Here is a 26,367-nt window from a genome sequence, read left to right on the forward strand (position 1 = left end):
ACTTTTTAATATTTAAGTTTAAGCGTTTAGAGAATTTTAGTTTTACTTCATTAATGAGGTAATAGTATTTCGTGAGTTGACAGTGCATAGTTTTTATTCATTATTAACACATCAAGTATAAATCTATATAAAAAACCTGAGAAAGTTATACAAATAGAAATAAATAAATTTAAATGTGGATTTTTGGTGAAATAATAAACCAAATATGAAAACATTAAAAATAGTTCTTAATTAAGCTCAAATTTTGAACGAAAAGTTGAGAAGCATTTTAATGTTTTTTTAATAAATTTGCAGCCATTGAAATTCTTTTAAAAAAGAACAAATAATAAATTAACGAAGCTGAAAGGCCTAAAAAGACACAGAGGAAACTTAATTTCGTCAGCGCAAGCAAACTGATGGCTCGCAACTTGCAGCAGCCCAGGATGTGATAAAATTCAGAGTTTCACACGCATAAGAAAATCTGGGCCAGTCCTCACAAAACAGCAAAAAAATATCTCCCATCACAGCCGATTAAGCAGTGCAAGAAACACAAGAAAAAAAAGGAAACCAAATTGAGACACGGAGCCATACCAAAAACGCCACGTATACTCTTCCCAAACCACATCCATTCTCTCTAAAACTTCCCCCCCTCGGAGCTCAGCATTTACCAATTCCTGTTCCTGGCTTTGCCCATTTCTCTTCGCCACAGCGGCCCAGAGCTTGCCTTTAGTCATCTCATTTTGTTTCTCACTTTTCCTCTAATATTCATCCAAAGCCTCTACGTCGAAGGTAATTTTCTGCTTTGTGTGCTTGATTGTACTCAATTTCTGAGAAAAATGTAGTGTTTGATTGAGAATTAGGATGCATTATCTTGAGACTTTTTTTGATATAATAGTTAGTACAATATTCTGAATGAGTATTTTTAGTGATTGACTTGGTGCGTCTATCTTTTACTTTGTTGCTATGACTGTAACTCGTTTTCTGAATTACATTTTCTTTGTGAAAAGCTGGCTGAGTGACAAGTCAATCAAATGGGTTTTCTATGATTCAAGTTTTGGGAAGAAAGCCCCATTTTCTTTTCTTTTTCTGGTTGTTACGTGAATTTGCTGGCCACAAGGTTGATAATGAGTTGAAAGAAAGGTGACTTATATGATGGTACAAATACATTCCAAACACATATCAGTGTTGTTTTCTTTAGCTTATCCTCTGGATAGTTGAACTGAGCCTGTTCAATTTTCAGAAGATAACAATATATTTGTTTTTTCCCTTTATTTTGCTCATATTGAACCTATGCTTTCATAGACACTTGTGGACTTGAATAGTTAACGTAATGACATTTTTCCTTTTTGTGGATACAAGTGCTTTTGTTCCAACTGCCTTAAATTATTAGTTATGTTCACTTATTCACACTGCCATTGCATGTTCTTTTCTTTTGCTGTGTAGATGGCAGCATCACCAGCATGCCTGCTAGGGCATGGTCTGTCTACTCACACAACAAAGCCAAAGTTGAGCAAAGAATTCAGTGGTCGGAATATTTTCTTTACCTCCGGCCTCACATCATTGGGTAGGACATCAAAAGCTGTCCTTGTAAAGGCATCTTTAGAACAGAAACAGCATGAAGGAAGAAGAGGGTTCTTAAAGTTGCTGCTTGGAAGTGGGGGAATCGGAGTTCCTGCTTTATTAGGAAGTGGTAGAGCATATGCTGATGAGCAAGGAGTTTCTTCCTCAAGAATGTCCTATTCTAGGTTCTTGGAGTATTTGGACAAGGATAGGGTTAAAAAAGTGGATTCGTTTGAAAATGGAACGATAGCTATTGTGGAGGCTGTCTCTCCTGAATTGGGAAACCGTGTTCAACGAGTTCGTGTGCAGTTACCAGGACTCAGCCAGGAGCTTCTTCAGAAGTTTAGGGAGAAGAACATTGACTTTGCTGCCCATAATGCTCAAGAAGACTCTGGTTCTCTGTTATTTAACTTGATTGGCAATCTGGCATTCCCCCTCATCTTGATTGGAGGGTTGTTCCTTCTTTCAAGGAGATCATCTGGAGGAATGGGTGGTCCTGGTGGGCCTGGCTTTCCTCTTGCCTTCGGTCAATCAAAAGCAAAGTTTCAGATGGAACCTAACACTGGTGTGACGTTTGATGATGTTGCTGGAGTTGATGAAGCAAAGCAGGATTTCATGGAGGTTGTGGAGTTCCTAAAGAAGCCAGAGAGATTTACTGCAGTTGGGGCTCGCATCCCTAAAGGTGTTCTTCTTGTTGGCCCTCCTGGAACTGGAAAGACTCTTCTGGCCAAGGCAATTGCTGGTGAAGCTGGTGTGCCATTCTTCTCCATTTCAGGTTCTGAGTTTGTTGAAATGTTTGTTGGTGTTGGCGCCTCTCGAGTTCGTGATCTCTTCAAGAAGGCCAAGGAGAATGCCCCCTGTATTGTCTTTGTGGATGAAATTGATGCTGTTGGACGGCAAAGAGGAACTGGTATTGGTGGTGGGAACGATGAAAGGGAGCAGACTCTTAACCAGCTTTTGACTGAAATGGATGGTTTTGAGGGTAACACAGGTATCATTGTAATAGCAGCAACTAACCGGGCAGATATTCTTGATTCTGCCTTGTTGAGGCCAGGACGGTTTGATAGACAGGTGAGAATAGATAATCGTGTTGTTATCAGTCTTATAATCTAGACAAAGACATACTCAACATGATGCGTTATTGCAGGTAACTGTTGATGTTCCAGATATCAGAGGAAGAACAGAGATACTAAAGGTTCATGGCAGCAATAAGAAGTTTGATGCTGATGTATCACTTGATGTTATAGCCATGAGAACACCTGGTTTTAGTGGAGCAGATCTTGCAAATCTGTTAAATGAGGCTGCTATATTGGCTGGCCGACGTGGCAAGACTGCGATTTCATCTAAAGAGATTGATGATTCAATAGATAGGATTGTGGCCGGAATGGAAGGAACGGTTATGACAGATGGGAAGAGCAAAAGCTTGGTTGCATACCATGAGGTTGGCCATGCCATTTGTGGGTGAGTGAGATAAGAGCTTCTTAATTTTCTTTTGGTGTTTCTATTTCTAAATCTTTTTCTATGTTGAAGCATTGGATTTCCAAAGCCTTGTTCCTTCTAAGATTAAATTTCATTTTCTTTGGTACTATAGTCTGTTTTATAACTAATGGACCTTATCATGTAAGATTCTCATCAGAGGTATGTGGGGCCTAGTGCAACTGTACACAATATAATAATGCAGAGAAATTGTTTTAATAGTCTATTGAAAATTTTCATTTGTAAATAAAGAAACATAGATCATGTTTTGTCACAAAAATGGGAAAACATTCTAAAATCACACAAAGTACTATGATCTTTTGAACTTGTGTAACTTTTACATTGTCACATGATTTGGATGCCAGAGTGTGTAGTTTGACTTCTGTGTAAAACTCTCCTGTTCATAGTTGGGTTGTTATCATGCTTAGGACTAATATTACTGAAAGCATTATTATGTTATTGGGTTAAAAGGCATGACCATTTGATTGTGAACATTTAAGTTTCGGGCCCTATGATGTTTTTGGTGGGACAATAATGAAATCCTGCGGTGCTCCTAGACCATTAATTGCCTATCTGAGATATTCAGGAAACTGAAATTGGTGTCGTGATTATGGTTGGTGCTAGTTATATTCCCAAATTTCCAATGATTTAATTGTTGTCAAGTTTGTTGGTAATAATATTTTTTTATTATATATGAACATTGCCCATGTTTTTCTGCTTGCTAGTGCTTTTCTGATCCTCACTGTTTGTCCATCATCTACCCTCCAGTGACTTTTTTCTGCTCTCATTATGCATGCTTGTTAATATTATCTGTTAATAATATGTGCTCTAGTGTAGTATGAATATTTGAGAAACTTATAGATTGCGATGTCTTCTTCATGTCACAGAACTTTGACACCAGGTCATGATCCTGTTCAAAAGGTCACCCTGATTCCACGTGGCCAGGCCCGTGGTCTTACCTGGTTCATTCCTTCAGATGACCCCACCTTAATCTCCAAGCAACAACTCTTTGCAAGAATTGTTGGTGGACTCGGTGGCAGGGCTGCAGAGGAAGTCATCTTTGGTGAGCCTGAGGTGACAACAGGTGCAGTTGGTGATTTGCAGCAGATTACTGGTTTGGCTAAACAGGTGATTTGACATTCATGATTATCCACTTCAAGCAGAATTTCTAACATCCGTCAAATTCACTCATAGTTCAGTGCCTCTTACGGATTCTTATTAGAAATTCAGCTTGCTGACTAGATAACTGCATGTCTAAATTTTCTTAAGATAGTGTATTCTGTTATTTATAAGAACAATGCTCAATCATCACTGAGCCAGTGGCTTAGTGGTTGGTGCTTGTGTCAAGCTTATAGTTTAGGCAGCTTTTGTTGGATTACCTGCATATTTTTATATCCTGTGTGGCCCTCTCTGGCAGCCATTTCATTCGGTTGGGGGAAACATATATGCTTAATCTCCCCAGTTAAAATTGTCTTGCGATTAAAATCGTATTGCGTACATTCCTTGCCAATGTAGTTTGCTGACATTGTGAATTCATCTCTCTGCAGATGGTGGTGACTTTTGGAATGTCTGAAATTGGCCCATGGTCCCTTATGGACTCATCAGCCCAAAGTGCGGATGTCATCATGAGAATGATGGCAAGGAATTCAATGTCAGAAAAACTGGCTGAAGATATCGATGCTGCTGTCAAGAGGTTATCGGACAGAGCTTATGAAATTGCATTGAGTCATATAAGGAGCAACCGTGAGGCAATTGACAAGATCGTAGAAGTCCTTCTTGAGAAGGAAACAATGACCGGGGATGAATTCAGGGCAATCCTTTCAGAGTTTGTCGAAATCCCATCTGAGAATCGGGCCCCTCCTTCAGTACCCTCTCCGGTCTCTGTTTAAGCAGAGCATAACAAGTTGTACACGTAGTTCTCTCTTTATCCTACACCCTGAATCGTAGAAATGTATGTGTAATTAGGAATGTACAATAATTTGAATTAAAGAATGAGAAAGTGGTATAGTTTTTTAGCCTCTATAAATGGCGTAAATTTGGCATTTTTTAACACTTTTGGCCATGAACCATGCTGTCTTGCTCTTTTACCGGCCCCATGTTGGGATTCGATTTCATGCTTAAAAATAAAAATAATCAATAAATTAAAATTATAATGCAATGAAATAATAAACTAATATTAAATAAGAGAAACGGTCGAATCTTACAGTATCAATGTATTTTTTATGTAATTTTTAAATTAATTATAAACACTCATAAGTTTAAGAGTTACATACATTGTTATAGATATCGTAATCAAGAGTCAATTAAATCAAAATTTTTGCTTCTTCACTTTTAAGATTTGTCAAATCTTCAGCCACTCAAGTGTTTGGCTTCTAACAGTAATCCATACAGTGACTGAATAAGACATTTTCAAAAATAAGATTTTACTTGTATTAGCAAATTTTGTTTCTAAAACAAAAAGATCAAAATTTCTTGCCGAATCTTATTTTTGTTAAATAAAGAAAATTATTTTTCTTTTCTTATTTTATGAAATAGCTGAGAAGTGGTTTTTGAGGCTTAGAGTTTTTAGTTTGCTAATATAACATATTTATATAGCCAAATTAAGTTGTAATTCTAAATATAACAGTTGTATTTTAATTTAATTAAGTCTCTGAGAACTTAATTAATTTTTTACTTTATTTTGGTCTCTTTTAATTAAATCCAACTTAATTAATTATCCTTATTTAATCCTAATCATGTCACTTAATGTGTGTGACTCATTGGGCTTCTAACATGTTGGCAATAAATATAAATCATAATCAAATATCAATTTGATAATTAATTTATATTTATAGATCATGAGCAGCATTTAGTAATACATCATGACCATCAAAATGTTAGAAAGTCAATTAAAAAATTTGACAAAGCTCTTCAGTGATAAGCCTCTCAATGCAATACGGTCCTTTCATCAAAGATCTAAGATATGAGCATGGCTTAATGTCTAATTATAACATTTCATATTAGTTCTCATAATTCATTACTAACCTTATGAATTTAGAAAACTAACTTTCCTCAAATACATCATGCTTTGGCCAAAGACTTTATACAAGTTAATCAAGAATTGAGAACAAGTGAGATACATCTCCTCATATCACTGAGGGTGGTGAATCTTTTCTCGACCACTCATTCATTTTCGCATGCTTCATGGCATACTCAAAAACACCCTGTTTAGGCATCTGGTCACCTCCAGACCCGTAGGGGTGAAATCAAAATATGTCATTCCTCATATAAGATGCCCTAGTGTCTCAAGTCCAAGGACTAGTTGTATGACTATCACATGAGAACATTTTTCATAGACACTTGAGTGAAATACCAAATGGAGTTCTCATAGCGGGTCATGTTCAATGAACTTATTCTTTAAGAAGCACCTACACATTATCCTCAAGTATCTCATATACTTCAATCTATGAGATCGATTGCTTACTTTATAAGTAAGAAAGCTTAACATGTACTAGTCTTTGAGCATTGTCAATGCCTTGTCTTGACAATATAATGACTAGGAACAATTTTAAGAATATAGTTTTGATGCGTAGTGATCTCATAATTGTAACAGCTTTACAATTCTCTTATAAGGCTTTTATGTTTCATAGACTTCATCCAATAAGTATTTAATAACTCCTTATTATGACACTAATATGAAAGAAAACCTCTATCACATATAGTTATGTGATTAACTATGCATTAAATGACAATATATATATTTCTTGATCAATCCAATTGGTTTAAGGGCATATACCAACACCACAAGTATCGTAAGAGGAGATGGACTTGTTGGAAATGCGCTGCCTCACTCATATTTAACAAAAAAAAAAAAACTAAGATTAAATTCTTTTATTGAAGAAAGGATATCGGATTGCTTAGAGAGGAAAATGACTTAAAAGAGGAAAGGATAACATTGTTTGGAGAGTGAAATGACTTGTAGAGGAAGTGATTCGATTGCATTGAGAGGATAATTTCTCTTTATAAGGTTTCTTTTGCCATGCTCGTCGAGTTTCGGTTATTGGTAAATATGTTTTTTCATGCTCTGATAGTTGTAAATTTGATTTTTCTCCCATGTTTAATGCTCAGAATTTTTTTTTTCATTTTTAATTAACTTGTCTTCAATTTAATTTCACTTCTTTCCCTTTATGTCATTTTCATAGTAGATTGAGAGGTGGGTACTAATCTTTTAGTTTTTATATTAAAATTTGAATTTGTATTGATTATATATATATATATATATATATATATATTGGATATTTTCTTAAAGTTTGATGATGATTTTTGAATTTAAAAATTTACAATATTGATAGATTTTTTGAAGTTTAGTTGTTATGGACCCGTTGATTCTTGGTTTTTATAAATGTAATTTGTATGTTTATTTTTATAGTAAATAAGTGTTGGGTGAATATTAATGTTTTGGTTTTATATTGGAATTTATATTTTGTTTTGGAGTTTTAAAATTTGGTATTTTTTAAAAAGTTTATAATAATTATTGAATTAAAAAACTTTGGTATTTGTCTTGGGAGCTACAAAATTTGGTATTTTATAGTAAAATATTTTTTGTTACATATAACTTATAAATTTTCTTTTACATATAAAATGTGTTTAGATCTCAAATATCTCAATACTAATCAACTATATTTTTTATGTCTAAAATTCATTAATACACAAAAATTCACCTATGAAATTAAAAAGAAAAAAACGTTGAATTCAACGTTGGGTGTAATATCCTTGTTTTAAGAGGAAGCCCGGTTAGATATATGGATTCCCTTGAAAAATTAGACTTTAATATATAACCGGTCGGGGTATTTGGGTGGTGATTAAAGTAAGAGTCAGAAATTGTATGGGTTGGTATTGTCCTGGCAGTTTCTTAAGTTTCTCTTCTTCCTCCCGTTTTCTGTCGGCAATTGCTGCCTGTGAATCTGCTTCTAACTTCACCTCAGAACTCACCCATCTCTGCTCCAAAGGACTCACTAAACAAGCCTTTGATAGGTTCCATCCTCAAATATGGGCAGACCCATCCCTCTTTTCCCACCTCATCCAATCTTGCATACCCCAAAACTCGCTTTCTCTTGGAAAACAGCTTCATTCTTTAGTTATCACATCTGGGTCTTCAAAGGACAGGTTTATATCAAATCACTTACTAAACATGTACTCCAAATTCGGAAACTTACGGACAGCTGTTTCCTTGTATGGTGTTATGCTTAGGAAGAATATCATGTCTTGTAACATTTTGATCAATGGACATGTCCAAGTTGGTGACCTGGAAGGTGCCAGAAAGTTGTTTGGTGAAATGCCTCTTAGAAATCTTGCCACGTGGAATGCGATGGTCGGAGGGTTTATCGAGTTCGAGTTTAATGAGGAAGGCCTTCGTTTGTTCAAAGAAATGCATTTTTTGGGGTTCATGCCTGATGACTTCACTCTTTCTACTGTTCTTAGAGGGTGTGCTGGTCTGAAAGCTTTGCTTGAAGGGAGGCAAGTTCATTGTTATGTGATGAAATGCGGGTTTGAGTTTCATTTGGTCGTTGGGAATTCTTTGGCTCATATGTATATGAAGAGTGGACGTCTGGGGGAAGGGGAAAGGGTAATGAAATCATTGCCGATTCAGAATGTGGTTGCTTGGAACACTCTCATTGCAGGAAACGCTCACAATGGCTACTCTGAGAGTGTGTTAAATCTTTATTGTATGATGAAAATGGCTGGTGTTAGACCTGATAAGATTACATTTGTTAGCGTGATTAGTTCATGTTCAGAGTTGGCAACATTAGGACAAGGCCAGCAGATTCATGCTGATGTGGTTAAAACTGGTGCTAGTTCTGTTGTTGGTGTGATAAGTTCATTAATTAGCATGTATTCAAGGTGTGGTTGCTTGGGAGATTCTATTAAAATTTTCTTGGAATGTGAAGAAGCAGATCTTGTGGTATGGAGCTCAATGATTGCTGCATATGGGTTTCATGGACGAGGAGTGGAAGCTGTTGAGTTGTTTGAGCAGATTGAGCAGGAAGAATTGGGGCCAAATGATGTCACTTTCTTGAGCTTGCTTTATGCTTGCAGTCACTGTGGGTTTAAAGATAAAGGACTCGAGTTCTTTAACTTGATGACAGAGAAGTATGGAGTAAAGCCTAGGCTAGAGCACTATACATGCGTTGTTGACTTACTCGGTCGCTTTGGCGGTTTGGATGAAGCCGAGGCTATGGTAAGATCAATTCCTATGAAAGCCGATGCTATCATATGGAAAACTTTGTTATCTGCATGTAAGATCCACAAGAATGCAGACATGGCAAGAAGAATAGCTGAAGAAGTGCTTAAGCTTGATCCTCAGGATTCAGCATCCTATGTACTCCTTTCAAACATTCATGCCTCTGCAGAAAGGTGGCAGGATGTTTCTGAGGTAAGAAAAGCCATGAGAGATAAGGGAGTGAAGAAAGAGCCCGGTATAAGTTGGTTGGAAATCAAGAATCAAGTTCATCAGTTTTCCATGGGTGATAAATCGCATCCACAATCGGAGGAGATTGACATATATTTGAAAGAGCTAACTGCAGAGATGAAGTTGCACGGTTATGTGCCTGACACTGGGTCTGTTCTGCATGACATGGCTAATGAGGAAAAAGAATACAACTTGACTCACCATAGCGAGAAGATGGCTATTGCTTTCGCTCTAAAGAATACTCCTGCTGGTGCTCCAATAAGGGTGATGAAGAACTTGCGGGTCTGCAGTGATTGCCATGTTGCTATTAAGATCATATCAGAGATCAAAAACAGAGAAATTATTGTACGAGATGCAAGTAGATTTCATCATTTCAAAAATGGGAAATGTTCTTGCTCAGATTATTGGTAAGAGGGGTTCTCCTATTTAATATTAGTACTATATAAGGTGGTCGCAGGTCTCTGGAAGCAAATTAGTTAATCAGTAATCGATTAATTTGAGCAAATAATTTATGAGAATATGAGTTAATCAATCAACTTTGGAAGGTAATTGATTAATCGGGAACAAATTTGTATTTCTTGAATTGTTGAAACTGGCTTTTAATTTTTAAAGGTTGCGTAACTTTAGAGAGAGAAAGAGAGAGAGAGAGAGAGAGATTCCTTCGTGAATGGGTGTCTAAAGCAAAGGCTTGTAAATACTCCCTAGTAGCCTTCAAGACATAACATTGTAATCAATCATTCCAAAACTCTTATCGTTCTTCATGTTGCATACAATTTTCTGAATTGGTTTAAGTATGTTCAAGTGAATCTCAGAAGTGCAGTCTTTGATTCCCTTTTCCGAGTCATTGTATCCTGGGGATAATGTTTCCATGAGTCCATTTACATCTTATCTGGGAAACTATTACCCTTAAGAAAGCTTGTTGGAAGTGCCTTGTCTAAGTTTATTCTCTATATTTTGGTTGCACACATACATGCACACATGCCTACATACACATACATACATATAGATGTATATACACACATACATACAAGACAAAACAATTTAAGGATAATATACTTCTCCAATGGCGTTTTGTTGCAATCAAAACTCATGCTCATGATGTGCAGAAATATTTATGACTAGGCATGGAAGAATGCTCTTCATAATGTAGTTGACTTCAATTCTTATTCTTGGTTCGGGCTCGGAAAAGATCACTTTTTCCGGTTTCTTGCTTTAACAATTGCTTTCTAACAAGTTTAAGTAAGTTAAAAGAATAAACAATTGGGTAAGTGCCATCAAAAGGTAATTAGATTTGTTTGATGCACAGGTAAGCAATTAATTCTTTGCACTACATGATGTGATCTATTTCATTGAATGTTTGATTGATTGTTGGTGACCTAATATCTACTATAAAAGAATTATAGGTTGAAGTTTTTTCAAGGAATGGAAAGATATATACTGTACTAATTTGTCATGGAATTTCATTTTGCTATGAATCTGATATCCGATCAGATAATCATGTTTAAGCAAAAGGGTAAAATATACTAACACTTTTAAATTTTGCCAATAATTCCACACGGATCCATGGATTGATATGCGCACTATTTAAGATTGTAACGTCGCATGAGTTCACTAGTTATTTTAAAGCAATAAATTGTGCTCAAAGATTGGAGCTTAAAGACCTAGAGAGTTGTGCAGATGGACCTAGGCCTAAGAAAGTCAAGACTGGAGGCCACAAGGGCCATAAGAATTCCTTAAGCCGTTAAGGCCAATAGAGAGGTACACAAACATCCCATCAAGAATGTCACATCCCATTTCTAGAGGAATCATAACTGACGGATGGATCCAAACGAGCATAATCCGTTAGGCCCAAGCAAGACCTACTGAATGCCAATTATGTGTCTGCCCAATTGACAACACTTGCCCCGTAACCCCATAGCTTTTCTTATCTGTACATTGTATAACAGAGAGGTGAGTCATCTAATACTCAGTGAGGGGATGCTATTATAGTTAGACCTGTCAATATGGGTTGGCCCAGCCCAGCCTGGCCCTGGCCCTTGTGGGCTGAAAAAATATGGACTGGGCTGGGCTAGCCCATATTTTATATGGGTTGACAAATCCCTAGCCTAGCCCAGCCCTTGCTAGCCCAAGGGTCGGATTGGGCCAGCCGATATTTTCTAAATTTTTTTTAACTTTTTATTAATAAAATTGTGCAATAATTTAATACATAAATTGAAGAATAAAAATATGTTAGAAACAAATAATTTACACCAAACATAAATAAGCAAATACACTACATCAAATATAAATAAAAATTCAATGTTTAACACAATTAAATAAACTACAATTCCATTAACATAACTACATAAGTACATAATCAAATATATATAAACTTCAAGACAAATTTATGTTTTTTTCAATCTTTATCCTCAATCAAAACATTTGAGTCTTGTTTGGACAGCAATGATGTCTCCAACTCTAAAGCATCATCATCTAATATTCATTATCATGGAAAAAAAAGATATAGTGAGTTTCGATTTTAACTAAAATTATTAATTTAACAAATAAAGATTAAAGACATTGAAATATATAAAATAAACATTACCATCGGCAGCTAAAGAAAAGCCATGCAACCAATTTTTTGTGCAAACAAGCATTTGAACATTTTCATGGTGGAGGGAACTTCTAAACTTGGTGAGAACATGACCACTAACACTAAAAGCAGACTCTGATGCTACCGTAGTAATCAGAATGCTCAATACATCTCGTGCCATAATAGAAAGATCAGGAAAGCGCTTAGCATTATCCTTCCAATAATTAAGCACATCCAAATCTTCAAACACCTCATAATCAAGCTTTGCCTCATCTAAATAAACATCCAACTCAGACTTTCCAGCAATTGAAATTGTTTCATTTTGAAACATCTTGAATTCCTACAATTTTTAAATATATAGACAAAAAAAAAAATAATTATCATAACATAAATAAAGTAACATAAATTCTCATGTAATAAGATGAAGGAAATACACAAACTTACACTAAAAATCTTCGATCCTTTCGGTTTAGTTCCTCCTCCAGCTTGCTTAGGCAAATTACTCGTTGAACGAGAAGATGTACTTGATGCACAAGTGTTGCTTGCATATTGTTCAAAGAGCTTGTACAACTTTGTCTTCACATTTTCTAACTTTTCATCACAAGTAGAAGCATCAATCTTAGAATAGCAAAATTTTAAGAAATCAAGCTTCATGCTCGGGTCAAGAACAGCTCCAAATGCAAGCACTACACTATAATCTTTCCAATACTTATCAAATTTCATTTTTATCCTTTGACACATATCCTTGATAAGCTCATCTTCATTATACAAATTTTCATTTAAAATTGATTCAATTTTCCAAACTTGCATGAAATATAAATTGGAAGTTGGATAAGATGAACTGGATATCAAATTTGTGGTATCATAAAAGGGCTCCAAGAATTCACAAATTATCATTGCTCTCCCCCATTTCTCATCAGATGGATTATATTTATAAGTTCTATCAACAAATTGGAGGCTACCAAAAGCCTTTCGATATTCGATTGCACTTTCAAGCATCAAATATGTTGAATTCCATCTAGTTGACACATCCAAACGCAACCCAACACCTGCATCAATACCAACGTGTTGAACACATTCTTGAAATTTTTTCATCCTCCCATCCGATGCCTTTACATATTTCACACTCTCCCTAATTTTAAGCAATGCTTCATTGACTGCTTTCAACCCCTCTTGAACAATCAAATTCAATATATGAGCACAAAAATGTACATGAAAAAATTCACCATCACAAATCAAGCTACTTTGCAAATGAAGATGACCTTTCAAGATACCTTGCATGTTATCATTAGCAGAAGCATTATCTAAAGTAAGAGAGAAAACTTTTCTATCTATTCCCCATTTTTTCAAACAATCAAATACAGTAGCAGCTAATTCAACTCCAGTATGTAGAGGAGGCACACGACAAAAGTTGAGCAACTTGATACATAACTTCCAATTTTCATTGACAAAGTGAGCAGTCAAACAAATATAGGCTTCAGAAGTAGATGCTGTCAATACATCAGAAGTCAAACAAATTCTATTAGGTATCTTGGCCATAGCTTGTTTAAGTTTCTCTTTCTCTCTCAAATGAATTCTTTGAACATAAGATACAATAGTGTTTCTAGAAGGCATCACCACATATGGATTTACATACTTAGCCCAAGCTTTAATCTTATCATATTCAACAAAAGTATAAGGCAAGTCATGCTTAATTATGGCTTCAGCAAGCATGTCAAGTGAAATCTTAGGATCAAACTTTCTAGCCTTTACTTTCCCTTCATAATCCATTAGCATTTGATGTGGATTAAAATAGGAAATGAATTTACAAGTGTTAATGTGACGACGCAAATGTGAAGTGCCATAATTAGAGCCACCAGGTTTAGGGCCAACCTTATACTCCGTTTTACAACCGTTACAAGTTGCCCTTTTTACTCCATCTTGCTTTTTGCCTATTTTAGTAAAATAATTCCAAACATTTGAAGTTTCTTTTTTGGCCCTCTTATTCAATTGTTTAGATTCAAATATATGAGATTGAGAAGGAATTTCATCCTCATTCAAAATGTTCACATCATCATCCTCATTTATACGATTTTCAACTGATTGATCCATCACCGTTACCTTCACATAACATAAATATGAATAAAAATTATTACAAATTTACATAAACTATCATATTCATCTTGTAGATTTAATTTTATTCATTCTCTAGTAAAATTATAAAGCTAATATAATTTGTAGGAATTGCAAGCAGAGATAAGCATTTAAAACTAAAATCTCATTGTGTTTTTTATAGTATGCAAAAAGAAATTTACCAGTATACGAGGGCTAGTTTCCCCAAGGTTTCACTTCACCCTCAAAAATCAGAGAAGACTGTGTATAAATCCTATAGCTTGTTTTGTGACAATAAAATTTACAGATTAAAACAATATTTACAAACAACTTCAAGCAATAAAATAGAGAATTCATTTATGAGTATTATATATTGCAAGGTTCCATTGCAATATGTTGGGCATTCCATTTGATTTTTCAAACAAGGAAAGTTACATGTCCCAAAACATCTCTCCTAGACTAGACATGATTTAGTCGTCCGATGTTAAAGTCGATATTGAATTCTGACCAAATAAATTGGAATTTTCTATACGTGAGAAACGTGCAGTAATCAATGCATTAGATCGACCAAATCCAATTCTAAGCCCCCATCAACTCGAATTCAAATTTACTTTTACTTCATAGTTTTGCTTTTCAATTTCATCAGCTACCATTCTTAACTCACTTCATAAACGGCTTGCAAATTGTATTCATAATCTCATCTCGGGTAAATAAGTATAATGGTTTTCTACCTCTCTCCTTTTTCCTAGCTACAGTCAATAAAAATTTTGATTAATGAGGACGGGTGCTTCAATTGAGTTTGATTTAGACCGAATCTAATAGTAGTACAAATGTGGGAAACGTGGATGCTGGATCGATCTAACACAAATCACTATCACAACTACTATATAAATAAACAATGGCAAAAGAACAGGCATTATTTCAAGCATAGATCTGGATCCACTCAAATCACCCCAACTACTATATACTCAAATCACAATGATACTAAACAAATTCATTGAAAATGAAAACTACTATATACTCTCAAGTGATGCCGGATGGAAGAAAAGATTATCTAAATCGATCCGACAAGTGAGAAGGCGAGAACCGTGAAGTGACTCACTTGGGTTGCTGGGCCTGGGTGATGCGCCGTCGATGCCGATGGCCAATGGGTGATGGCTGGATGCTAGATGGGAGCAATGAAACTAACAGGCGACACCGCGAAAGGTGAGAAGGAGAGATGGCGGATGCCAGATGGTTGGATGTCGGATGGAAGGAGGACGCCAGATGGGATGAGAGGAAGGACTCCGGTCGGATGCTGGATGCAGAGGGTCGGGACTCGAGCTGGTGTTAGGCTTAGGTGGCAGCAGTAGGTGGTTAGGACTTAGGAGAACCCAGATCAGATCCTACCCTTTACCCACAACCTGTGGCCCAGTGCCCCATAAGGGTTTTCTTTTTTTTTGTGGCCCGCCCCAACCCGGGTCAGCCCCTTAAGCAACCGGGCTAGCCCATTTAGGCCCAGTTTAAATATGGGCTAAAATTTTTTCAACCTAACCCACCCCATATTTAATGAAAAATGGGCCGACCCAATGGGCCAGGCCCATATTGACGGTCTAATTATAGTGTAATATTTTACATACAAAATATATTTAGACTTATATAACCATAAGACTTTCATATTCAAACATCTCTAATTCAAAGGTGCGAGGATCATCCTAATATCATACATGCACAATTCATCATATCAAGTCTTGTCAGATGTCATAAGCCAACCTTGTCTCGGACTATGCTAGGCTAAAGTTGTATAGGGATTAAGTCTTTTGCATTTGTGAGGGAAATGTCCCCCTTTCAAACATTGTAACGGCTTGTGGTGATACCACTAGAAATACTTGTTAAGTCTTTAGGGGGAAAAACCTTGTAGGAAAGGAATGCCCTAATTTCAAGACTTGTAATGGCTATTGGTAGAATATTTGTAAAATCTCGTAAACTCTTTATAGGGGCTGAGTAGTTAATGGATTGTTTGGTTGCCTCACTGGTAAAGATATATAGAAGTTATTGGCTAGCTTGCGTGGAAGCATTCATTCAAGCACCGCATGGACTATCGCATACTTAAGCGAAGGAGCGTAGCTCATGATAGTTGGTATCAGAGCACGGGGTGAGATGTGTTGAGCTAAGAGTAAACATGGTGACCACGCAGAGTTCACCAAAGGACCATCAAAGGATTGATGAGTTAGAGTCCGTGGTGGCCGTAGTAAAAGTTTTGATGGTCCAGTACGAGCGAATAGATGAAATTAAGATAGTCCAGCGGGACATGTTCGAGATGATTAATACCCTGAGTGTTGAGACCAGGGATACATTGAGCACTCTTCAAGGTGAGATTAGAGAAATGAAGGCTCAAGTGAATCTTTTGGTTATTGTTGCATGTAATGCTAGTGCAAACTCAGGAGATTGAGGTAAAAAGACCAAAGTGCCAAAGCCTAAGTGATACGAAGGGGCCAGAAATGCTAAAGAATTGGAAAACTTCCTTTTTGATATGGAGTTGTATTTTTGAGCTGTGCGAATAGAGTCGGAGGAAGACTGAGTGAAGATGGTTTCAATGTATCTTACTAAGGATACGAAGTTATAGTGGCGTTCAAAATTCATTGATGGTAAGTGCCGCATCGACACTTAGGCAGACTTCAAGCAAGAATTGAAGAACTAATTTTTCCCTAAGAATGTTAAGTATATGACACGACGAAAGTTGCAGGAGTTGTCACAAATGGGGATCAGTGCGGGAGTTCTTAATGAACTTCTTTACTTTAATGCTAGATATCAGGGTTATGACTGAAAAATATAGACTGTTTTATTTCTTTGAAGGTTTGAAACCATGGGTGAGGACGGAGTTACAATGACAAAAGGTACAAGATGTGACTTCGGCAATGGCGGTTGTCAAGCGCTTTACTAATTATAGTGAAAACTCTAATAAAAGAGAAGACCCTTTATTCAGGATCAACAACTTTAGCTTAAATAGTGGGGTAAAATTTTTGAGAGTTAGCAGACCCTCAATTGAGGGAGGCGATAGGAGACCACTTGTTAGAGACTCACCCCAACTGAGAATAAATAAACCATGGAACTTCAAGCCACAACTTTTAATATTGTGTTTCTTATGCAAAAAACCACATCGAGTAGTTGATTGTCCTTACTGAGCAGTTTTTAGTGCAATATGCATTGCCAACATTGAGACACCACCACTTCACAACATAGTCGAAGAAGCCGAGAGAGAGCCAACACAAATGGGTTCCATTTGTTTCCTAAGTGCCTTACAAATGCAATTAGGAAAGGTGGAGAAAGAGCCCTAACGAGGTTTAATGTATGTAGAAATGTTGTTGAATGAGAAAAGAACCAAAGCTATGCTCAACACTAGAGCCTTAAACACTTTCATCGCCATGGGAGAGGTAAAGAAATGTGGTATTAAAGTTGAGAAAGACTTTGGACAAATAAAAGCAGTTAAGTCGCCAGTTTTAGCTATTATGGGAAACTCCAAAGACTTAAAGGTTAAGGTTGGCTTCGGGAAAGGGAAGGTGAACATGACTGTTGTGAAACCTCGACCTTCATAGTCATGTAACTCGAGGTGAAACTTATGTTTAAAGGTTTAATTTGATCTAATGATGCTAGTTTTACGTTACTTATAATTATTTTATGTCATTATAGAAGTAGGATTCAAAAAAAATTTCAATTGGTGAAGAAAGGTGCATAATGAGCTGTTGCTCTATTTGCATATGTTTCGGTTTTTTAAGCATATATCCCACTACAAAAGTTTAAATGACATGATTTTTAAGTCATTAGAAAGCTAAGAGGCAGGGCTACAACTTTGATGTTTACCACTTTGCCCAGTTTTAAAGGGAACATGGTCAAAATCTTTGTCGAAATGGAAGTACTGTGCTAAAAGAACAGATTCAGACAGTACATTTGAGTCCGTGGCACTGAAAATTGAGAGCTGCGGCCCTCACCATAATTTTCACAAATAACAAGTTTAGGGGAGTTTTGAAGCTAGGACTTTTGAGGGCTACTTAAAGGACCTCTTTCAGAGGATTTTGGACCTTTTCCCAGTGTGAAAAGAGTAAAAAGATTGCACAAGAAAAGGAATAAGACAAGTAGCCTTGTTAAGGGCATTTTATTAATTGCATGAGAAATTGGATAAGCTTTAAATATAAAAATCTCATCTTTTCTAGCAGCTTCTACATTTCCCCAGCAACTTCTTTTTCCTCATGCCATCTCACATTTCTCTCATCTTCCATGAAAGCTTCTCTCAAGCTTCCATCACTTTCTCAAACTAACCTCAATTTTCGTGCTTTACACACCCAGTTGTAGGTTTTTCCATACTCTTTTACTCCTTCACCTTAAACAAACCCTTAAAAGTCTTTCTGCAATACTTTCTCTCACCAGCTAAACTTTGTAGAGAGAGAAAGAGAGGTTTCATGATAGCTTGAGGACTATTGGGAAGAAATTTCATTACAATCCTCCAAGGTGAGTGATGAATTAGGATTGGTTTTAAGTTGTTGATGATGGCTAGTAATTAGAGTTATGAGTTGTGTTATTTGCTAAAACTGTTTATCTATTTCTAGTGTTACTAAAGTAGAGAAACGAAATAGCCAATCAAATGGTAATTGGAAGGTAAATAGGAAGAGCTATTGAAGCTTGAATTGGGAAATAGCTTTTGGAGTGATATTAATGTAAATTGGATTGGCTGTGATGCTTTTGTGCGTGATAGGTTTCAACAAGGCCCCTCAGCTGCATTTGGACCACTAGGGAAGTTAGAGTTGATTAAAGGTTCAATAAGTATCGGTGAGTGAACTTGCATTAAAAAGGTTTTGGGATATACACATGTATGTTTAATTGAATCCTTTAAAGCATTTTATTGGTTTTATCTTCAAAACTCACATGGGAACAAGCCCTTATGAAATGTTTTTATGTTATGAAATGGATAGTGTGATGAACCAATATGTTTCTGTATAATGTTGATATATGTATATACTATGCCATAAATGGTACCATTGTGTGACAAATGCAACCGTTTTATTGGTTGAGTATGCACTTGTTGATGATGATGGTGGCGAGGGAGATGGATGGTGATACTGCCCGTGTGCACGATGTCGGGGGATGTACACGATGGCATTAACTGTGCACGATGTGGGGGGATGCACACAATGACTTTGGCTATGTGCACGATGTAGGAGGATGCACACGAGCTGGGTGAGATAGGATGTCTGGCTATGTGCGCGATGTGGGGGGATGCACATGAGCTGGATGAGATGTGGTGGTATACTAATTGATATATGCTTAACTGGATGTTTATGCAATAGAAAGATCATTATTATAATATGTGATTTCATGGCATGATGAATCTTAAAAATTTCCCATTTACTTGTAAATTGATTTTATTGCAATGAGTAACATTCTGTTTATACTGCCTTGCTTGGATGATTGCTGGAAATTTCCTCTCTTTCCAATTTCATGCTGAATATGGTTCCTTCATCATTAAATGATTTAATAACTAGGGGTTTAATGGAGGGATTTTTAATAAGAACTTGAACTAAGTTGCATTATTTTCAAATAAGTGCATCATGATTATCAACTTTCCTTATCGTTGCTTGTTCCCTTCTTATGTTCACTCACTATTTTCAACTTCATGTTTTCAGATTAGGAGGCAATTGGAACCGAAGTCGAGGTGTCCACGTAGTTTTGTCTTTTTGGTAGGTATGTTGGCATTCAGTAGCCGTCCTTTCACCTTGGTCATTCCGCTGGAAGCCCAGAGTCATTTTTTTTTGTAAATACGTACATGTGATGTAAAGTACTAAGATGCATGACTTAGACCATATATGTATATTTTGATTGGTCAATCATCATGAGTGGCAATGGTTAATATTAATTTGGGTTAAAATAAATGCAGTTTTGATTGCTATAGTTTATTAGTAAACTACTTGAAGGGTAAAATTGTGAGATGTAACTTTCAGAATAATTGATGGGATGATGAGCAGGATTACATAAATAGGCTTGCTTGGGCTTAGTGGAAAATGTCCATTGAATCCATACGCCGGTCACGGCTCAAAAATCGAGTTGTGACAACTGTGGCCATTATAGATGACTTTAATTTTATCTTGGGCTTGGATTTTATGACGAAAGTAGAAGCCATCCCTTTCCTTGTTACGAGTTGTCTAATATTTTTTGGAAAACAACCATGTGTGGTACCGACCGCAATTCTACCCAAGAGTGGGAAAAGGATTATATCAATTATATAGTTTAAGAAAGGGATCAAGAAAGGTGAGCCCTCTTACATGGCCATGCTTATCTACAAAGGCAAAGATAACATGAAACCAATACTCGAAGAAGTGAAACTGGTTTTGAAAGAATTTCAGGATATGATGCCAAAACAACTACCCAAGGTCCTACCACCTTGACGAGTTTTCAATCACAAGATAAAATTACTCCCAAGAGTCAAGCCACTTACAAAAAGGCCATACAAGATGTCTCCGCTAGGAACTGTATGATTAGAGTATCAATGTAATGGAATAAAAAAAATTGAAATAAAATAAAAACCATGTCTCCTACCTTTGGATCACCTTGGTTGTTTAATGCAAAGTTAAGCACCACATAAAATAAAAAAAAAATGTACCTTTCCAAGTGATATCGTAATCAAATGGATTCCTTTTGGTGACAAAACATGAACACCTTTGGTGTGAAAGAATCCCAGCCACTCAATCGCTTGGCCTTCGATGATGTACACACGATTGCAACGGATCCTTCTCAAAGAGAGAGCTTTATGCCACGGGCTTGTGCTAGCAAGTGGACAACGATTTGTCCTCTTTTCTTCATTGATTTCCAGCAAAGAATCAAAGGAGAAGTTTTTCAAAATAAAAAAATAAACTTTTCAAGAGTGGCAACACTCAAGAGAAAATCCTTTTTTTTTTGTTGTTTCCTTCTCCTTAAAAAAAAAAAGGTGGCTATAATGTGATATTTATATCTAGGTTTAACTTATTGAAATTTGCAAAATAAGTCCTTAATATTATAACAATTAGAATATTTAACCAATACCTAATTAAACTCTTTTAATTAGGTCCTTAGTAGTTAAAATCTAGAATTTGATTAAGTCTAACTTAAATCATCACACTCTCAATTTAATCCAAATTGCAACCTTTTTGTGTGACCCATTAGGTTCCTAACATGTTGGCAATGGAATTGAATCATAATATTATTAATTAATTAATTTAAATGAATCATATTCAATTTTAAATTAACTAATTTAATTCCATAGACCATGATTGGCATCTAGCAATGCATCATGGCCACCCAATTGTTAGGAGAGTCAAAGGATTCTTTGACAACCTTCAAGTGTACAGTTTTTTAGTGTAATTCATTCCCTCATCATATGTCCTGAAGATGATAAGAGCTTGGTGCAGTGCTTACTCTTATTGATCTCCATATTTGTTCTTGCAGTTAGATCATTAGCTTTATGGAGACTTATGAAACTCATTTCATAATCTCCTAATCATCTTGGCTAAGAATTTGATTAAACTAATATCAGCCAAGAACTAATGAGATATTTCCCTTTGAATCACTTGGGGTGATGATTCCTATCTTGACCACTCATTTGCCTTCACATGCTTCATGCTATACCCAAAAGCATCCTATTTTGGCATCTTGTGTTAGGCACCCATAAGGATGAAATCAAAGCATAGTATTCCACATACAAGACAACCTGGTGTCTCAAGTCTAAGGAGTAGTTACACAACTGACACATGAGAAGTATTACATAAACACTTGAGTGAGGTACCAAATGCACTTCTCATGGCCAGTCATGTTCAGTGAACTCGCTCTCCCATGGCAAGCACCCACATGCTAGTTCCAAGTATCTCTATACTTCAACCTATGAGAACGATTGCTTACTTCACAAGTAAGGAACATAACATGTGCCAATCTTTGAGCATTATTGATGCCCTGTCTCAATAATACAATGATCAGAAACTTTTAGGAACAATGCTTTAATACATAAGGATCTCATAATTGTATCCCAATACAATTCCTTTGCAAGGCATATATAGTTCCATGGGCTATATCTACATAAGTACCAAAAGTAATTAAATTACAAACTTATGGATAAAGAACTACCTCAATGTTATTATGAATAACAAAATGTCATACATGAATATCTAAAAGTTGTAACTCCCATACAACCACAGATTGGCTTGTAGGGCTTATACTAACAATCTCCCACTAGCACTAAAGTTAATGGTCTATGTATCTAAAACCAATGTTCTTAACATGACGATTATGCTTTTGCTGGGACAGTGGTTTAGTGAGAGGATCAGCAATATTATCCTTAGTGGGTATATGCTCTATGCAAATGTCTTTTCTTCCAATGATCTCTTTGATCACATGGTAATGCAACAATACATTGTTGGATTTCTAATGAGACCTTGGTTCCTTTGCTTGTGCAATGGCCCCATTGTTATCACAATACAAAGGTATTGGATCAACAATGCTAAGAACCACATCTAGTTTAGTAATGAACTTTTTAATCAAGCTGCCTCTTTCGTTGCCTCAAATGCAGATATGTATTTTGCCTCGGTTGTAGAATCTGCTGTCGTCTCTTGTTTGGAACTTTTCCAATTCACTGCACCTTCATTGAGTGTAAACACATATCCACTTTGTGACTTGCTATCATTTTTGTCAGTTTGAAAGCTTGCATCCGTATAACCCCTAACTTGGAGTTCACCTCCTCCATAAACCATAAATACATCCTTAGTTCTTCGTAAGTACTTCAAGATGTTTTTCATAGCTATCCAATGACTTTCACCAAGATTAGCTTGGTATCTACTCGTGACACTCAGAGCGTAAGATACATCTGGTTTAGTGAAAAGCATCGTATACATGATAAATCTTATTGCTGAAGCATATGGGATCTTATCCATGCGATCTCTCTCTTCTTGATTCTTTAGACACATGTCCTTGGAGAGATAAATGCCTTGCGACATAGGCAAGTGTCCCTTCTTGGACTCCATCATGCTAAACCTCATTAGCACTTTGTGTATGTATGTGGATTGGGAAAGACCTAGCAACCTTTTAGATCTATCTCTATAGATCCTTATTCCTAGAATGTAAGTTGCTTCTCTCAAATCCTTCATGGAGAATTGTTTGGACGGCCAAATCTTTGTAGATTGCAGCAATGGTATATCATTTCCTATGAGCAATATGTCATCAACATATAACACTAGGAAAATTATGGCACTCCCACTAACCTTTTTATAGACACATGGTTCATCCTCATTTTTGATGAAGTCAAACCCTTTTACAACTTCATTAAAACGGATGTTCCAACTTCGAGAAGCTTGCTTAAGTCCATAAATGGACTTTTGATGCTTGCACACCTTATTAGCATTGGATATAAAACCTTCAGGTTGTGTCATGTACACTTCCTGTTGTAAGTTTCCATTAAGGAATGCAGTTTTTACATCCATTTGCCATATTTCCTAATCATGGTATGCAGCAATCGCAAGCAAAATCCTAATGGATTTAAGCATAACAACTGGTGAAAAGGTTTCTTCAAAGTCAATACCTTGTCTTTGTTTGTAACCTTTTACTACCAGTCTAGCTTTAAAGGTTTGCACCTTGCCATCTACATCGATCTTTCTCTTAAAGACCCACTTGCACCCAATGGGTTTTATCCCTTCAGGTGGATCCACCAAAGTCCATACTTGGTTGGTATCCATGGCATCCATTTCAGATTTCATGGCTTCTAGCCATTTCTCAGAATCGATGTCCAACATCGCCTCCTCATAGGTTGTGGGCTAATCATTTATGGGCAATGTGTCCCTTTCCAAGAGAAATCCATATCTCTTTGGAGCTTGATGTATTCTACTAGACCTGTTGAGTGGTTGTGCCTCTTGAGATTATGGTTGTACATCAGATGTCATAATCTTAGGTTCAAGTTCTAATGGGATGTCAATTTGTGGGTCTTGAACTTCTTCGACTACAACTTTACTTCCACTAACCCTTTCATTTAAGAACTTTTTCTCAAGGAAAGTGGCATGCCTTGAGACAAACACCTTTTGCTCAATGGGATTATAGAAATAATATCTGTGTGTTTCTTTAGGATATCCCATAAATTTACATTTTTCTGATCTCGCTTTTAGCTTATCAGACATTGTACGCTTCACATAAGCAGTACATCCCCAAATCCTTGCATAAGATAAGTTGGGCATTTTTCCCACTCCATATCTCATATGGTGTCTCATCAACTGATTTGGTAAGAACCTGGTTCAATATTTTCTAGGGCATATCCCCAAAAAGATATAGGAAGATCTACATGACTCATCATGGATCGAATCATGTCCAATAATGTTCAATTCCTTCTCTCATACACCCCATGGTGCTATGGAGTCCCTAGAGGAGTCCATTGTGAGAGAATCCCATTCTCTTTCAGATAATCCTGAAACTCTTGGCTAAGATATTCTCCTTTTCAATCAAATCTAAGAGTGAGAATACTCTTCCTAGTTTGTTTCTTAACCTCCGCTCTGTATTCTTTGAACTTGTCAAAGGATTCAGATTTATATTTCATCAAATATACATAACCATAGCGAGAATGGTCATCTGTGAAGGTGATGAAGTAGGAGTATCCTCCTCTAGCACTAGTATTCATAGGACCACATACATTCGAATGTACAAGTCCTAGTAACATCCCAACTCGTTCACTCTTTTTAGTGAAAGGCGACTTGGTCATCTTACCAAGGAGACAACACTCACATGTTCCATAAGATTCATAATTAAATGGATCGATGTAACCTTGTTTGTGCAACTGGTTAAGCGAGTCTCATTGATGTGTCTAAGCCTACAGTGCCAGATGTAAGATAGTTTTGGATCATCTTTCTTTGCTTTCTTGACCTCTATATTGAGTATGGGTCTCTTAGGATCAAAAATATAGAGACCGTTTGAATGTGTCCTTGCACCATAATGCATCTCTCCCTTCGAGAAAGAATAACAGTTGCCCTTAATGCAAAATTCCATATCATCATATAATGCCAAGTATGACACAGATATGATATTTAGAGATATGGAAGGAACATAGTAACAGTCTCTTAATTCCGAGATCAACCCAGAAGGTAAAGGTATGGTAACTGTCCCCACAGTCGATGCAACAACCTTTGCTTCATTTCCTACTCTTAGGACCACCTCTCCCTTCGTTAATCTTCTACTCTTTTCTAACACCTTTATGTCATTACATAAGTGTGACCCACATCCATTATCAAATACCCATGATGACGGATCAGTAGTAGACAGATTTACTTCAATCGTATACATGGTCAAAGGTGAAACTTCTACAAGTTTCTCATTCTTTGACCTTGTCAAGAAGGCAAGGATATCTTCCTTAATGACATCTATTTTAAATAGATATTTGAGAACATTTCTCAACTTGATATACCAGTCCAAACATTGTGGCCCGAATTTCATGATGACATCAAGTATGCTGCGCAAAGTAATATGTATTCTCATTCTAACAACCTAGACATTTAAAAAATGTTTATGAGTGATCATGTATTATAATCAATTCAAATGAGATAGTAAATCTTAAATTGATTGCTCCCACTATTTTCTTCAAGATGATAACCCTCCATATCACCTCGAGAGATCTCTACAAGGATTCTCTTAGTGGGCTAGGATCCTTATCCATTCTAATCATAACCTTGACTGTGCTCAACAAACCATGATATGTGGATTAGGTAGGTAACTAAGCTTACCAATTGTATCTCTATACAACTCCTAGATCAGCTAGGTGACAACACATTGCCTAAACATATCATATATGTTTTGCCTAGCCATTGCCTCTAGTTTCCATAATAATCAAGTTTCCAAGCATTCGAATTTTATGAAACTAGTTGAGTAAGACCCACCAATAGCTCAAACATACTAGTGTAAAAGTGTGACCTTGAGTGTGCTCAACAAGTCTCTGATTAAAAGAGTAGCCGACTTATCTTGCTATATGGTGGAAGGCAACTTAATCATGCGTGGCATGTGACTCAATATTTACCGGGGGATTTTCTTATTTTTGACTTAGTTAAGGTCTCATCTTTGCATGCATAGCATTTATTAATTGAATAAATAAATCTATCTCATGCATACTACTTTGGATGATTATGGACTTTATCTATACTAATTTCCTTGAGCCATTGAAGGAAATTAGCTTGGTCAAACCTAGGGGATAACATACAATATATTGTAATCTTCCTCC

General features: G+C 36.4%; 2 protein-coding genes and 1 long non-coding RNA gene across 3 annotated transcripts; all 3 read left to right on the forward strand.

The window, feature by feature from the left end:
- LOC18609064 (ATP-dependent zinc metalloprotease FTSH 2, chloroplastic) lies at positions 551 to 5,057 on the forward strand. The gene is made up of 5 exons (XM_007044035.2): positions 551 to 768; positions 1,423 to 2,610; positions 2,687 to 3,000; positions 3,903 to 4,143; positions 4,563 to 5,057. The coding sequence occupies exons 2-5, from the start codon at positions 1,423 to 1,425 to the stop codon at positions 4,902 to 4,904; spliced, it is 2,085 nt and encodes a 694-aa protein (XP_007044097.1). The 5' UTR covers positions 551 to 768; the 3' UTR covers positions 4,905 to 5,057.
- LOC18609065 (pentatricopeptide repeat-containing protein At2g41080) lies at positions 7,761 to 10,257 on the forward strand. The gene has a single exon (XM_007044037.2). The coding sequence runs from the start codon at positions 7,880 to 7,882 to the stop codon at positions 9,872 to 9,874; it is 1,995 nt and encodes a 664-aa protein (XP_007044099.2). The 5' UTR covers positions 7,761 to 7,879; the 3' UTR covers positions 9,875 to 10,257.
- LOC108660852 lies at positions 18,571 to 20,032 on the forward strand. The gene is made up of 3 exons (XR_001926547.1): positions 18,571 to 18,611; positions 18,856 to 18,929; positions 19,784 to 20,032. It is a non-coding gene; the product is annotated as an uncharacterized LOC108660852 (long non-coding RNA).

The sequence above is a fragment of the Theobroma cacao genome, chromosome 2 (genome assembly GCF_000208745.1).
Source record: "Theobroma cacao cultivar B97-61/B2 chromosome 2, Criollo_cocoa_genome_V2, whole genome shotgun sequence".
Classification (NCBI taxonomy): domain Eukaryota; kingdom Viridiplantae; phylum Streptophyta; class Magnoliopsida; order Malvales; family Malvaceae; genus Theobroma; species Theobroma cacao.

What these genes read in the sequence shown, in the direction of transcription:
- LOC18609064 (XM_007044035.2), top strand. Translation starts at nt 1,423, where the DNA reads ATGGCAGCATCACCAGCATGCCTGCTAGGGCATGGTCTGTCTACTCAC. An exon ending in GTTGGCCATGCCATTTGTGG is followed by an intron (nt 3,001 to 3,902) that starts GTGAGTGAGATA and finishes TTCATGTCACAG; the next exon opens with AACTTTGACACCAGGTCATG. An exon ending in TTACTGGTTTGGCTAAACAG is followed by an intron (nt 4,144 to 4,562) that starts GTGATTTGACAT and finishes ATCTCTCTGCAG; the next exon opens with ATGGTGGTGACTTTTGGAAT.
- LOC18609065 (XM_007044037.2), top strand. Translation starts at nt 7,880, where the DNA reads ATGGGTTGGTATTGTCCTGGCAGTTTCTTAAGTTTCTCTTCTTCCTCC.